This window comes from Mizuhopecten yessoensis, unplaced genomic scaffold, assembly GCF_002113885.1.
Source record: "Mizuhopecten yessoensis strain PY_sf001 unplaced genomic scaffold, ASM211388v2 scaffold6625, whole genome shotgun sequence".
In the NCBI taxonomy this organism is placed as follows: Eukaryota; Metazoa; Mollusca; class Bivalvia; order Pectinida; family Pectinidae; genus Mizuhopecten; species Mizuhopecten yessoensis.
In genome coordinates, this window is record NW_018406643.1 from 141,674 (window position 1) to 155,943 (window position 14,270).

Genomic DNA, 14,270 nt, shown 5'->3' on the forward strand with positions numbered 1-14,270 from the left:
TTGTCTATAGCTACAAACTTACTGTGTAGTAAAAATCATCTAGATAGGGGTTGTGTCTATAGCTACAAACTTACGGTGTAGTAAAAATCATCTAGATAGGGGTTGTATCTATAGCTACAAACTTACTGTGTAGTAAAAATCATCTAGATAGTGATTGTGTCTATAGCTACAAACTTACTGTGTAGTAAAAATCATCTAGATAGGGGTTGTCTATAGCTACAAACTTACTGTGTAGTAGAAATCATCTAGATAGGGGTTGTCTATAGCTACAAACTTACTGTGTAGTAGAAATCATCTAGATAGGGGTTGTCTATAGCTACAAACTTACTGTGTAGTAGAAATCATCTAGATAGGGGTTGTCTATAGCTACAAACTTACTGTGTAGTAGAAATCATCTAGATAGGGGTTGTCTGTCTGTAGCTGCATTAGCTGAATCTTAATGATCCAGTCTTTCTCCTTCTTCGTCATGAGGCCAGCATACTCGTCGGACGGCCTATTCTCCTGGTCGTTCTGGTACGAGTAGTAGCGGCGATGGTTGTTGTAATGGTCGTAGTTGTTACGTTGTTCATAATTATTTCTGTCTCGGTTGTCGTAGTCATGGTCGTGTCTATTATCTCGATAACTTCTAAAAAAAAGAGATATAAAATTTAAATAAATGTATGATATGTAGCAAACACTTTTTTTGACAAGGCTGAGCAATAAATTAGATAGATGTCTATCAAGTCAAGAATGCCAATGCTGAATTTCCTATCCCAAGCACTGGTAAATTTTCTGTTTACAGTATCCTTGAGCTTGGGACTCAAAACTCTGGAATATGAAATCATTTCAGGTATTGTAGTGCTAAAAACATTTCACATGTGACTGACTGAATGTCATAGTGGGACAACATGATTCATACAACAAACCTGATAGTCCTTCACTCCAGCATGCTACTGACCACAGCCAACGACCCCAGGCTACTTGGTAATAACCAAGTTGTTTAAAGGTTTTGACCACTGACTTAGATTTCAGTAATGTTCAAAATAATCATGCAGATACAAGCCTTTGAGGATTTATTTTACATTTTACAGATTTGCTACATTGAGCAAAACAAGACTTGACTTCAACAGTGCCCTTTTGTAACTGACATAAAAACTTATAGAGTATGCACCTAATTTTAATCTACTGTATTTAGAGGGTTCACTAAGAAACATAGGTGTTCCTTTTTATAGGTATTTTGAGTGACTTTTTCCAAACAGCTGATTATTATTTGATGACAAATATCAATATTTTTCATTGGATCGAATAATTATTAATCCTCCAGTGCTGTGAAATGTACACAGCTCTGTAAGGAATTATAATTAACACATTTTGAGAAAAACTCTGTGTTTGAACAAGGAAATAAACCTAGACTTGTCTCCCTTGTGTTCCCCATGTACTGTCCCGAGAGAAGGTACTTACTGATTGTAATACCTGTTGCTGTTGTTCTGGTATCCCCGTTGGATGCCCCGTCCTCTATGGTACCTCTCCCCTTGAGGGGTGTATCTATCACCTTGAGGGGTATATCTATCACCTTGAGGGGTATATCTATCACCTTGAGGGGTGTATCTATCACCTTGAGGGGTGTATCTATCACCTTTGGGTGGGTATCCCCTCTCTCCAGGAGTGAATCTATCGCCTTGGTGATGGTATCCCCGCTCACCTTGTGGGGTGTATCGTTCACCCTGGGGATGTTGCCCTCTGTCCCCAGGAGGTGGTCCAGAATAAGGACCCCTGAAAAAGTAAAATCATTAAAAATGCCCTGCTTAATGTATATTACAAAGTTCAATGTGAGGAAATTCTACAATTTTAACAAGAGTACTGTGGGGCGGAACAATATACGCCCGTTGAATGCCATATAGTGTTATATACTTTCTTACTTTGAAATAAGATCTCTCTGCATCATTCTAAGAGTGGTTAGCTGACATGCTATAAAAAATGTAGGAGAAAATCTCCCGACAAAAAATGAAATACTGAAATGAACAAAGGGCAATTACTTTTGCAAAAATCGTCGAATCAAAATTCTGTTAAGGGAGACAACTTCATATCATGATTATAATGTATACCAAGATTCAAAGAGATCAGTTGAGAAATGTAGGAGGAGATTGCCAGACAAAAATCAAATACTGAAATGAACAAAGGGCAGTTACTTTTGCAAAAATCGTCGAATCAAAATTCTTTTAAGGGAGACACAACTTCATATCATGATTATCATGTATACCAAGTTTCAAAGAGATCCGTTAAAAAATGTAGGAGGAGATTGCCGGACAAACAAAAGTTTACGCCAGACTGACGGACGGACAGACAACAACCATACCATAATACTCCCGTCAAATTTGCCGGGTGTATAAAAAGTGGCAGGCTGACTGCGAAAAACTTGTAAACTCTGAAATGGCTAGTGTTTTTGGAGGAAACGGAGATCATGTCCGCGGAAGGAGAATACATTTTACGTGCATATAGGAGTTCCCTAACCCTACCCCTTCCCCCTAAAACCACCTTGCCCTACCTTAGCGCCACCCCTCTCCCTATAAACAGTCCACCCTGCCCTACCTTAGCGCCACCCCTCCCCTTAAAAAGTCCACCTTGTCCTTCCTTAGTCCCACTCCTTCCCCTATATACAGTCCATCTTGCCCTACCTTGGGCCTGCAGGACTATGGTTGAGCCCTGGACTGTGATACAGCCCTCCTGGTGATGATCCTGGTGGGAGCTGACCACCCGGACTGTTGTTGTATGGACTCTGATTGGTTGGCGGGCGTTGCTGCAGCTGTTGCTGTGGGATACCAATTGGTTGTGTAGGCAACCTGTTTCCTGTGAACAGAACAGCATTATCATATATCAACATAGAGCTTCATAGAACAGGTTTTGTACAGTACAAATTAATGACTTAATCATTTATTCAGTGACATTAAATATAAAGAAAGTCCCCTTCCATTTAAAATGATCTGGGTACATTTTAGCTTGGATGCTTAGAGTTTCCATCCAGGATTTGGCAGTCCCAGGTATTATATATGTTGTCTTAATATTAACTTATGACAAGAAATGTCAAGTGCTTTTGTGCAATTTAACATCAGTATTAAATAAAAAAAATCATGAATAAAGAGAGAGAAGATATAGCTATTATTATCAGAAAGCATGAAATTATATACGATAATGAGGAGTATTATTTATAATATGTGTTGTAGGATTTATCAATTTCAATATGAAGGTAAAACACAACTACTTATATCAATGTGTAGCGTCATATTAAGTTAGACCAATGATTAAATGATCTAACAAACATCCACTATATATACACACAAACAGGTGCTAGAAAGTAGTATAAAACAGTCATGCAAATATATTGAGGAAAATGTTGTTTAATCGTACAGTAATACAAATCTGGCATTACACATGAAAGATTTTAGAAGTGTTTTGATATGTTTCCCTAATAACAATACAATTGTTATTTACTATGATAAACTTTGAAGTGACACCACACCCAACCACCATAACACACGATCATCACTGGGTTGGACCAAACTAGAATATGTATTCACTAGACATGATCAATCCCAAATCTACGGAGACAATTATAACTCCTCCTCCGAAGATTTTCCAAAATAAATAATCTTTTTAGTATTTTCTTAAATTAAAACCTTACTCATAACATCTTTCATGGCACCTGCACCTATAGATGAAGTAAACTTAAATCTACAAGTTGTCAGCACACGAAATAATAATATGCATTCACAAAATGAATATTCATGTTTTATTAATAGGCATTCATGAAAACTTGAGTAGAATGCTTTTGAAAATTTCCTAAAATGGATCAGTAGAATCCGTTTTCCTTAAACATGCTTAATGCCCTGAAAATCCTTCTGTTTATAAATATACCATTGCATGAACATTTGGAATCAGTTTTGCTCAAAAGTATATTCAATATGAAAAGTTGGTAAATGCTGCCATTTAACATTAAGGCATACGCTATCTTGGCCCTTTCACTACTTAAATTAAATACATACCCATAGGGCCCACAATGGCACTTCTTGCATATGGGGACATCATTCGTGCCTGTATTGGTGAGTGAAAGAGGTTGGGTAGCCCTGCCCCCAGGGGAGGTGAAGGGGTCAACCTTGTAATGGGAGAGATACCTGACATTCCTGAAAGAAATCCACAGGAGATTCTAAAATGTCTACCTTTTCAGTATGCATGTCTAGCAATAGACTAGCATGTGATCTGTGGAGACAGGTCTGATCTGGGAATTGTAAATATGTGTAGCCTGAAAGATGCCAAACCTAGCACGAGATCTGTGGAGACAGGTCGGATCTAGGAATTGTAAATATGTGTAGCCTGAAAGATGCCAAACCTAGCACTTGATCTGTGGAGACAGGTCGGATCTGGGAATTGTTAATATGTGTAGCCTGAGAGATGCCGAACCTAGACATGCATGTGATCAGTGGAGACAGGTCGGATCTGGGAATCGTTAATATGTGTAGCATGATATCAATCCTAGCATGTGATCTTGTGAGACAGAATGCACCACCATCAACATGTGATACTGTAGGCTGAGAGATACCAGACTGAACACAGGATGTGGAGAGCCAGGTCAACATGGATAACCTCAGATATATATGACACATGGGATTTCCGTAGACATGTTATACTGGAGTAGTCTACACAACATGAAACTTTCACTGTGCATTCACTTAAATAGGGTTTGACAGATGCAGATGAAGCACAAATATATGAGTACAGGAAAATACCCATGAACAATTAAATCAGTACAAACAGATCAAAATAATTGGCAATAGTAAACCCACCAAAGAAAATATCAAAGATAGTTTCATGTTATGTAGTGTTAATGTGAAACACAATTGCCGGATAATGTGGTCTTGAGTATACCATACAGAAACTACAGTTTGGAGTGATAAGAAAATCCCTTGATCTACATCTACAGTGTACATGATATTGATTAATAATATTGAAATTTACAGGTTATATATACTTTGGCAAGATGAAGTAAAAACAGGAAAGAGAACAAAATTGACTAGATTTCTTATAGGAGTGATGTTTCTTACTAACACAAATACAAAATGACATTTAGTATTCTTATTGAAAAAAGGTTCAATAAATTTTGAAATTACAAATTATCACTTTCTTGAATTATCAAGAAAAAACCCTGTTTCTTTTATAGTCTGCAAGTATTGATAGGAAGGTGTACCACACACACATTTATAAATAGTGATCTAAACACAGCGTAAATATTTTGGTGAAGCGTATTTCTATCTAATTACTGTCTGTTAAAAACATTTGTTATTAGAAAGAAAAAAAAATGTGCTCCATACTAAATTTCTCAAAAGCAAATATCAGAAACCAGAAACAGCACACACTTTTTAGAATTTAACAAAGTTAGATTTATTTTAATTGTTGATAATACATTTTAACTTCATACATTTGAACATCCAACATCTATTCTATCAAACAAAAACCTCCTATTCCATTAAAATGTATCTCAAATGTTTCCATCAGATTGCCAGAGTAAAATTAACAAAAGAAATCAAAACTTTTAATTTTTTATATGAAAAGAAAAGCAGATTTAACTTCAATTAACTTCCAGTGAAAGCACACAAGAGGCTAGGGCTGTGGTGAACACCAGGATGTAAAGCAGAAGGTCACACAACAGATATATATATAGATTACAATACTACTAGGCTATCTGAATATATAATATTCTCAAATTTTTGAGATTGCCAATGAAATAACCAACCAAATTCAACATGCTTAATAACTTGTTTTCCCCCGTATATATGAGGTTTTTGTGATTGGGATCTTAAGAAACTATAGTTTAATTCAAATATGGAAATTTTTCACAATAAAAAAAATATTAATATTATTTTTAGTATAATAGCTGATGACCTCCACAAATTTTCATGATTCGTAATTTTGCAAGTCACAAGTCACATAATGCAGATTTTACTTTTGCAAGTCGAAGACCTAGTATTTTAATAGAATCGTAGCAAACAGGTTTGTGTTTTTTGGTCGACTCAAGAGATTCAATTAGCAGGTAAAACAAAGACTTCTGCATGACAGTAATGCAATACAAGTCTCCTACCAAAGATGGACTGACAGACAAATATCAGTCAAACTCGTAGTTTACGCCCCCTCCCCGACTCCCTTGATGGACACTCCTAAAGAATTAACTGTGTAGTTGGTTGAATAAATCATTCACAATCTCAAAAATAAGGGACGCACACAAAAACTGTCAGATATATACTGTAAACTGTAGTAGATCATACCTGCTATCTGCGGTGACCCTCGGTGTTGACCCATGACTCCAGGTGACCCTATCAAAGGGGGTGTGGCACCAATCAGAGGAGACCTCCTCCCTTCCAACAAGTGTTGTGCCTGTATGGGGCTGAAACCTGGTGGCACTCTCTACAACACATAACAGACTGGTACAGTGTTTCCAGAGATAATATCTCTTAAGTTTTAACATATATGTAACGCAATGAGCTGGACTCCGAACAGGGGGATGGGCTTGCTATAAAATTACAGGACAATGAAACAGCATTTTATGGCATTTTTTCTGAACTGCAATTGATATGGGTTGGCTAATTCAAAATAATACCCGGTATGAGCTTATTGCTTGATAAATATCGTATCTTTAAAATCCATTCATAAATACGTCATATTCCAAACTTCGGTCACCACCCATTCCATATTGTGAAGATCTTGTGATGATATCATTATAAATATGTATTTTGCTCAGTAGTGCACCAATCAGAATTGTCTATGTTCTCCTATATTGTTCTAATAAAGCTCGACCAATGGGTAGTGTACAGAGCAATGTATGGATGCTATAACGATCATGATCAGATTGTTGTCAGGAAAATTTTAACAAAATCCTTCCCATAACATACTTCATTCTGGAAATGACAAAGAACTTCCTTTTATACCTAGAACTGTACATTTAACTGAGTTTTAATGAACACCATTTTGATTAACATTTCTTGACATAATCACTTTTAAGTGCCGGCATTACATGCAGATGCATGGATGTCTATATTTAGTACGAGTGATTAACTCGCTGCAATAAATGATAATTCAGATTAATGGAGTAGTACGTATATGTTTCATCTATTAAAGAATCAAGTCTCAATAACCATTTAAATGATGTTTCATGTTTTCAATGAAAATTGGCTTTGACCTGATTGAAAAGAGGCCCCCAGTAGTACTTACCTGTGCCTGAGGCGTGTGATGGAACTTAGGAGGTCCGTGGCCTGCTGGAGAACCCACATAGGCTGGAGAGCCTGGAATAGGGGGTGGCATGTTTGGTGGTACAGAATAAGGGCTTCGTGGGTGATGAAGGGGCATCTGGGGCACCTGCTGGTCCAAAGGCTCACCACGCATCTCCCGCTCAAGCTCCTCTGCTGTCACTGGCTTCTTTATCGAGCGTGGCTGTGACATCATCTGCTGTTCTATCTCCTCCAGAGTAGCACCACGACCACCTGACATCTGGGCAGCCACAGGCATTGGCTGTCGGTCAGGAGTTGACATTACAGGTGAATCCTGTTTTCGGAAAAAATATTTTTTGTGATTAGTTAATCAGATTTCCAACTTAAAACATATACATGTATACGATAAACCCAATGGAAGCTTCAAGGTGAGAACATAAGGCCATCTATAGATTCCTGTTACACACTTTGAGCAAGTAAGGTATGTAGTACTACATGATGTGAAATCATTAGAGTAATGATCATGAACTTCAACACTTTCAGGTCAGCAAGTTTTGTTTAACAAATGTAGGGAATCATACACATATAGCACCGATAACTCAAGAGTGCCTGTTAACTACAAGGCAGCTTACAAGTGTCGTACTTACCTGTCTAGGAGTGCCATGGGTTGCAGCCTTTGTGGCAAAGTCAAAGAGAGATTGCAGGTTATGGATGGCTGATGGCATGTTGGTATCCTTCACTGGAGAGCCCCATATGTTTTTACTGGAGGGTGACACCTTTAATAGAACAGAGTAATGTAACATTGTCACCTGATGATCAGATAGAGTATTTATTAGTATCGCAAAATAAAATTTGATTGAATATTGATCATGATATGACCATTAAGTATTACAATACATTTAATACTTCAGCATATTACAGTATTTTAGATTACTTTTGTATAAGTTGAAATCCTTTTGAACTTAATGCTGCACATATGTAATTGCTTTTTGTACCCATGTATAGACATTCACAGATTTTGAGTTTCTGAAAATAGTATCAGGTAAGTGTTTTTTGTGCACATAGGATTATTTCTCAAATATCAGCCACCAGAACTTTTCTGTATATCAAAATATCTCTCCATAAACACAGAATTCTACCTGACCCTTGACCAGTTAGTATAGACAAATTTAACTAAATCCTGATGAAGACATCTCCAATGTATACACCACTGGACCTCTCCAGCCTTTAATGTCAGACTTCTGCCTGATCTATGTGTACATAAATGTCACATAATTGACAGACTATAAATTGATCTATGTACGCTTTATAAGTGAATAGGGTAAGATGATCTTACCAAATGCTCTGTATCTAGGTATCCAGGTGGGGAGGCAGGACCAAAGATCTCATCCAGGTTCTGTTGTTTCTACAACACAATAACAAGCATGTTTACATGTTTCTGGAGAAAATGGGTTCACACACAGAAGCTACATGAAATTTGGAGGCTTCTTATCAAAGAGGAACAAAAAGTTCTGAACGTTTAATGTCCAAAGAACCCTGTCAATATCTTCTTTGAGCAGAGCTTGTTAGCATGGAGGATAGTGATGTTTACCTTGTTTGGTATGGGTTGACTTTTGTATACCAGAGTTGGGGATGATGGGTTTACCTTGTGTGGTATGAACTGACATTTATACCAGAGTTAAGGGTTGATGGGTTTACCTTGTGTGGTATGAACTGACTTTTACCAGAGTTGGGGATGATGGGTTTACCTTGTGCGGTATGAACTGACTTTTACCATAGTTGGGGATGATGGGTTTACCTTGTGTGGTATGAACTGACTTTTATACCAGTGTTGGGGATGATGGGTTTACCTTGTGTGGTATGCGCTGACTCTTGCTGGCATTGAGGATCGCTGGGTCGTCGATGTCATCTTCGTCGTCCACAACAAGTTGACTAAGGTTATGCTCCAGGTATTCCTGAATATATATTTTTGGTTAGAAACAATCAGCAACATAGCAGTTAAGATTAAAGCACTGATCCCTCATGAGGGATCCTACAGACCATGACTGATTACAAATTCGTGAAAACTAGGCCAGCTGATATATTACTTGTTACTATTCAGAGAATTTTCTATGGTGTTGACAATTAAACAACAAATTTGTGTATTAAAACAACATAATTTATATTCATGTTTATTGAATAACACAATTTTGATAGAACACCAATTCACTCAAAAAAGATTTTTTGGAAAATGTAGTGCTTTTAGGTTCCATACAGGTTACTGGTATCTGTTATATGGTAGGAAAATTAACTTCCTCAGAAAAACAATAACTTTTTGATGTATAAATTACCGTAAATTTGTGGGTACAGTGCGCAGGTACGTTTTTGGGGTCATATTTGAAAAAAAGAAAATTGAAAAAATAAATTTGGGAAACAAAAATCCTGAAAATAACCGGTATCAAACTAGAAAAGTAGCTTCAAATGTAGCTAGGTGTTTATAACGCCGATTAGTTAACGATTGATCGATTGGAGTCAACAAGCCAATGAAGGTCTCTCTCCTTACGATGATCTGCAGAAACGAAGAAAGTGTAGCTAATTTCGATGCCAGAGAATCGCCGATCAACTTCTGTTTCGACATCTAGCGGTTTTCCCATAATTATGAAAACGTAGTGTTTCAATGATAGGCTCCGTTCCATGTAAGTTCTGGTGTTTTTTTTACCAAATCTCTAAGCCTACTGTCAGTAGTGTGCTTTTTTATTCCCTGGCTCACTTTCATGTTGATCTTGCGTCTCAATCGATAACCTCATGAATCATTTCAATATTTTATTTTAAAGTGGTACATTGTGGTAGATAAGCCAGGGTAAGGTGATGGTGGAGTTTATACTGAAGTGGTACATTGTGGTAGATAAGCCAGGTGAAGGTGATGGTGGAGTTTATACTGAAGTGGTACATTGTGGTAGATAAGCCAGGTGAAGGCGATGGTGGAGTTTATACTGAAGTGGTACATTGTGGTATACTGAATGCTTTTATTTTTTCCCCTTTGAGTTGATTTGAAGGGGATGTATTGAATGTCCACGCTTCTAGTATAAACATATTTTTTATAATCCCTTTACGGTTAAATCATGATCAGTCTGTAGTTCTAACGATGCAGTAGGACTTCACGCCACGTATTGAGGAGTGAAAACAACACTGTCCCTCAATCGCGACTGCAAATAATTTCAATTAAATTGCAGTAGAGCTATTGTTAATCGGTAATCACTGATACAGTGTTAGCTAATTACTGCATTGTAATTTGTATTAACTGTGGTGTTGTGAAGTGTCAATAATTTTCGCTGAAGCATGGCGATCCTACCGGGATCAGACAGCGTCGGTGGTTATGCTTTTCGGTCAACTTACCTGTAGAAATGTTACCTGTGCCCAGCTAGTGTTTGTCCCCAAATCAGCAGTCATGACCACAGATTACAAATTTTAATCATTTCAGAGTAGGTAAAAATTGTGTCGCCAAAGAATTTCATTCTTTGTTGTTTTTTAATCTTCAATCATATCATATATGATTGACGACTCCAAACAATACTATTTGAAGGGAGGTAATCCAATATGGCGGACCAGAAACTTGAGAACAATAACCAAAGAATTACTTGTCCCTGTGTATAGTATGCACCCCCTTTTTTGACATGACAATATTAACCTAAAAAAGTGCACACTATACGCGCAAATTTACGGTATATGGAAGAACCATTTTTTCTAAACTTAGTATCCATCTGTATTTATTTCCCAAAAGCAAATGACCAAGATCAACAAAAAATCTTCACTGAAATTACAATCAACATGAAGCGGTCAATCTATAGTGGATCTTACCGCCCGGGATTGATAGCTTTTATCCACGGTATCATATCCAGAGTCCCTGGTTTTGTTAGAGAGGTTGGGAATCGCTCCCTCAAATTCACCAGCAAACTTCTCTGTTTGCCCTTCCCAGTCAAATCCAACATCTAAAAAAAACATAAACAAGAAACAATAAATAACCAGTACAGGGATCAATCTAGACTTGATTCACAACCGTTTATGGGTAGTTTCCCAATACTGAAGAAAATTCCCCCGTTCTTTTAAATGCTTCAAAATTCCCCTTTTTCAACAAGAAAATAGCTGTTTTTTCTTTAAAATATTTCCCCATATATATGTTTTCTTTAAAGTTCAACAGTTAAAATGCATAATACTGCATATATACATTTTCTTGTTACAAACATAAATTGTTTAAAAATTGAAATATACTGCACACATGTATGTCGGACAAAACATGATCTTTTACCTTCATGACGCTAGAGCCTTGTATCAAAAAATTTAATTTCCCCCAAATCTGAAAAAGGGTAATTTCCCCTAAAACCTAGATTGATCCCTGCAGTAGTACCAGAATATCTAAATTAATTTTTAAGATATATACTACAGCCATCACAAGAAAATTTGAAAATATCACCACACTTGTGGTTCATGTTATTTATTATAAAGAAGTAGAGCTGAAGCAAAAACCCTCTCAGGTACATTTTGTGTACCTGGAGTCTTGTTAAACCAGTTATCACTTAAGTGGAATTTCCACTATCTAGTCTGTTTTATGTGATTTTCATATTTGTCTTTTTCTGTTCTAAATTGTCACATTAATCCAGCTGTCTTGCAATCAAGTCTCTGCAGTTGGAAGTGAAGATGGCTGGATTCACGACTATATTTCACTCTTACATTAAATTTTTAGATACATTTTAATTAAATTAAATTATTATGTCCTTGTTCTTGGCAAATGATAATAAAATATGGTTAGGTTCAATAATCATTCAACACAAGTTTAAGCAGATATCCTACGTACACAATTACAATATCTTAACTATAATAGGAGAGACTTCTTTCATTATACATGTACAGTGAATGGGGCAGACTTTTGAAAACGAAGATAAAATACCATCAATTTCTCCACCAAAAGTTTCGTCATTCATCAAATCAAAATCAACCTCATCTTCTGTTGCATTCATCAAATCATTTCTAAATTGGTCTGATTTACCCCCTCCGATAGCCTGTAAAAATATGAAAATAGGCATGAGATTACACAATTAAATAATGTATTGGTCAATGTTGGCTTTATGATTTTATGTTTGCGTTTTTCCTGTGCTTACTTGAAACAGTTATTCTTTGTACAAATCATCTATGAGAACAATCAGGAGAATCATTTGTCTTGCCAACTTCAGAAACATATATTTTTTCTTAATGTTTAATAATTTTTCTATTTATTTATTTGAGCAGAAAATGTGATTTATCAGCTGCGCAGAAACCTCAGATTTCAAAGATGGTATATATACTGTTAATGTAATTTCTTAATCATCAGTGTTCACATTAAAAGCCAGTTGTTAATAAAAGTACTGTTTTAATCAACTTTAATGTTTGAACTAGATTTTTTTCAGAATACATGTATGTCAACATTATAGCATATGAAATGAAAAATCCCGAAACAACTTTTGACATGTCCCGAAACGACCCGAAATGACTTTCATTTCGTTACCGAAACGACCTGACACCACTTCAATGCAGGTTTGTTTTTACAGTTTTGTCACTGCATGATTTTTTTATGTACATCAAATGATCAAAGAAGTGCTCTGGTATCATCCTCAAGGTGCAGGGCTAGAAATTAATTTTGAATACCACATGCACTAGTCAATTGGTGCAGAAGTTTCCAATTTTTACTTGTCCATATGCAAATTCTACTAACCCAATCAATGTCATTCAACAAGGTAAACAATATCAAACTTTGACTAGTCAATTGATCTAAATAGCTAGCGGTTTTTAGAACTACAGGTCCAGCACACTCCGCCGATTGAGCTATATAGCTATAAAGACCTATATAGCTATATCCACCTATAAATTATAGCTGTATTGAGCTATATTTTCTGAGATTTCAATTTTCATTAAATTAAATCAAAGTCGCATAAAACAACAAGGTTTATGGTAATGTTGACTGCAAAAAGCATACGATTAGATGTATATTTCCGATTTTTTTACATCATTATTTTTTTAAAAGAATACTTATATTTAATGTCTTTTGTTATCAACCTAATGATACAATCTTCTTTTAAATGCGACTTTGTTTCGTTTTCCTTAAAAAAGAAAATCACTTGAAAACAGCTCAAAAGACCTATTTCAGATAGCGTAGGTCAATAGAGCTATTATAGGTCTTTACAGCTATATAGCTCAATCAGCGGAGTGTACTGGACCTGAACTAGTACACCTGGAGATTCCACCAGTCTCAGACTATCAGGATTCCCTTTTGTCTCGCCCTGAGGTGGTGCATATATATAGCCTTCAATTTCATCTCAACATATTAGGGGTACCGAGAATATAAACATAACCCCTGGAATTTCGAGGACACTGAACTATCCATTGGCAACTTTCCTGTATATACATTTATTTTAAAATTCTAGTATCTCAGCTTGTTACATCCTGTATTAATTCTTGGTAGTCCTAATGTCATAGGCACCTTAGTAACCAATATTCTGGGGGTATTTTTATATCTATATCTCTACAGTATAGATACATTTGTATAACCACATGTACATTATTTACAAACTTAGTATAATTCAAGCCTAACATCGTGGTTCCTGGTCGGATAGATGAAATAAATTAAAGATATTCTAAATAAACAACTTGATTGTATACTTTACTACAGTATATCATTTAGTACACCAAAAACTGAATGAGTAAAACTCGATACTATTTTTGAGTAGGAGATGGTAGAGAGTATTGCACAAATATAAGGTATTTGTCTGAAAACATCGATATAATCACTTTAAAGATAGTGTGTTTTATAAATTATGTTACAAAAAATATGACAGAGCTGCAATACGTAAAAGAATCAAGTTACATACGGGGAAATCAGTTTTTAACCGCTGCTTGTATGCTTCGTCCATTCTCATGCCATTTTCACTTTTGAGTTCCCACAATAATCTCGAATAATTACAGATACAAAAAACGAAACGCACTTAACTTTCTACTCTTGAACATACAAATAAGACCCGATGTTAACCC

The 14,270-nt window shown here is 36.1% G+C and overlaps 1 protein-coding gene across 3 annotated transcripts in view; it reads right to left on the reverse strand.

The window, feature by feature from the left end:
• Window positions 1–14,177, reverse strand: part of LOC110452341 (protein PAT1 homolog 1-like) — a 24,691-nt gene extending 10,514 nt beyond the window's left edge. Inside the window, exons 1-12 of one of the 3 annotated variants that reach the window (XM_021500796.1) lie at window positions 14,111–14,177; window positions 12,157–12,268; window positions 11,070–11,200; window positions 9,083–9,187; window positions 8,569–8,637; window positions 7,880–8,008; window positions 7,237–7,566; window positions 6,294–6,432; window positions 4,020–4,157; window positions 2,655–2,826; window positions 1,453–1,752; window positions 379–625 (exon numbers count right to left, since the gene is read on the reverse strand). In XM_021500796.1, the coding sequence (XP_021356471.1) occupies window positions 379–625; window positions 1,453–1,752; window positions 2,655–2,826; window positions 4,020–4,157; window positions 6,294–6,432; window positions 7,237–7,566; window positions 7,880–8,008; window positions 8,569–8,637; window positions 9,083–9,187; window positions 11,070–11,200; window positions 12,157–12,268; window positions 14,111–14,158 (1,920 nt within the window). In that variant the 5' untranslated portion in view covers window positions 14,159–14,177. Of the gene's footprint in view, window positions 1–378; window positions 626–1,440; window positions 1,753–2,654; window positions 2,827–4,019; window positions 4,158–6,293; window positions 6,433–7,236; window positions 7,567–7,879; window positions 8,009–8,568; window positions 8,638–9,082; window positions 9,188–11,069; window positions 11,201–12,156; window positions 12,269–14,110 lie in introns of all 3 variants that reach the window. The other 2 variants (XM_021500795.1, XM_021500797.1) reach the window with 2 other exon arrangements.
• Window positions 14,178–14,270: the final 93 nt, after the last annotated feature.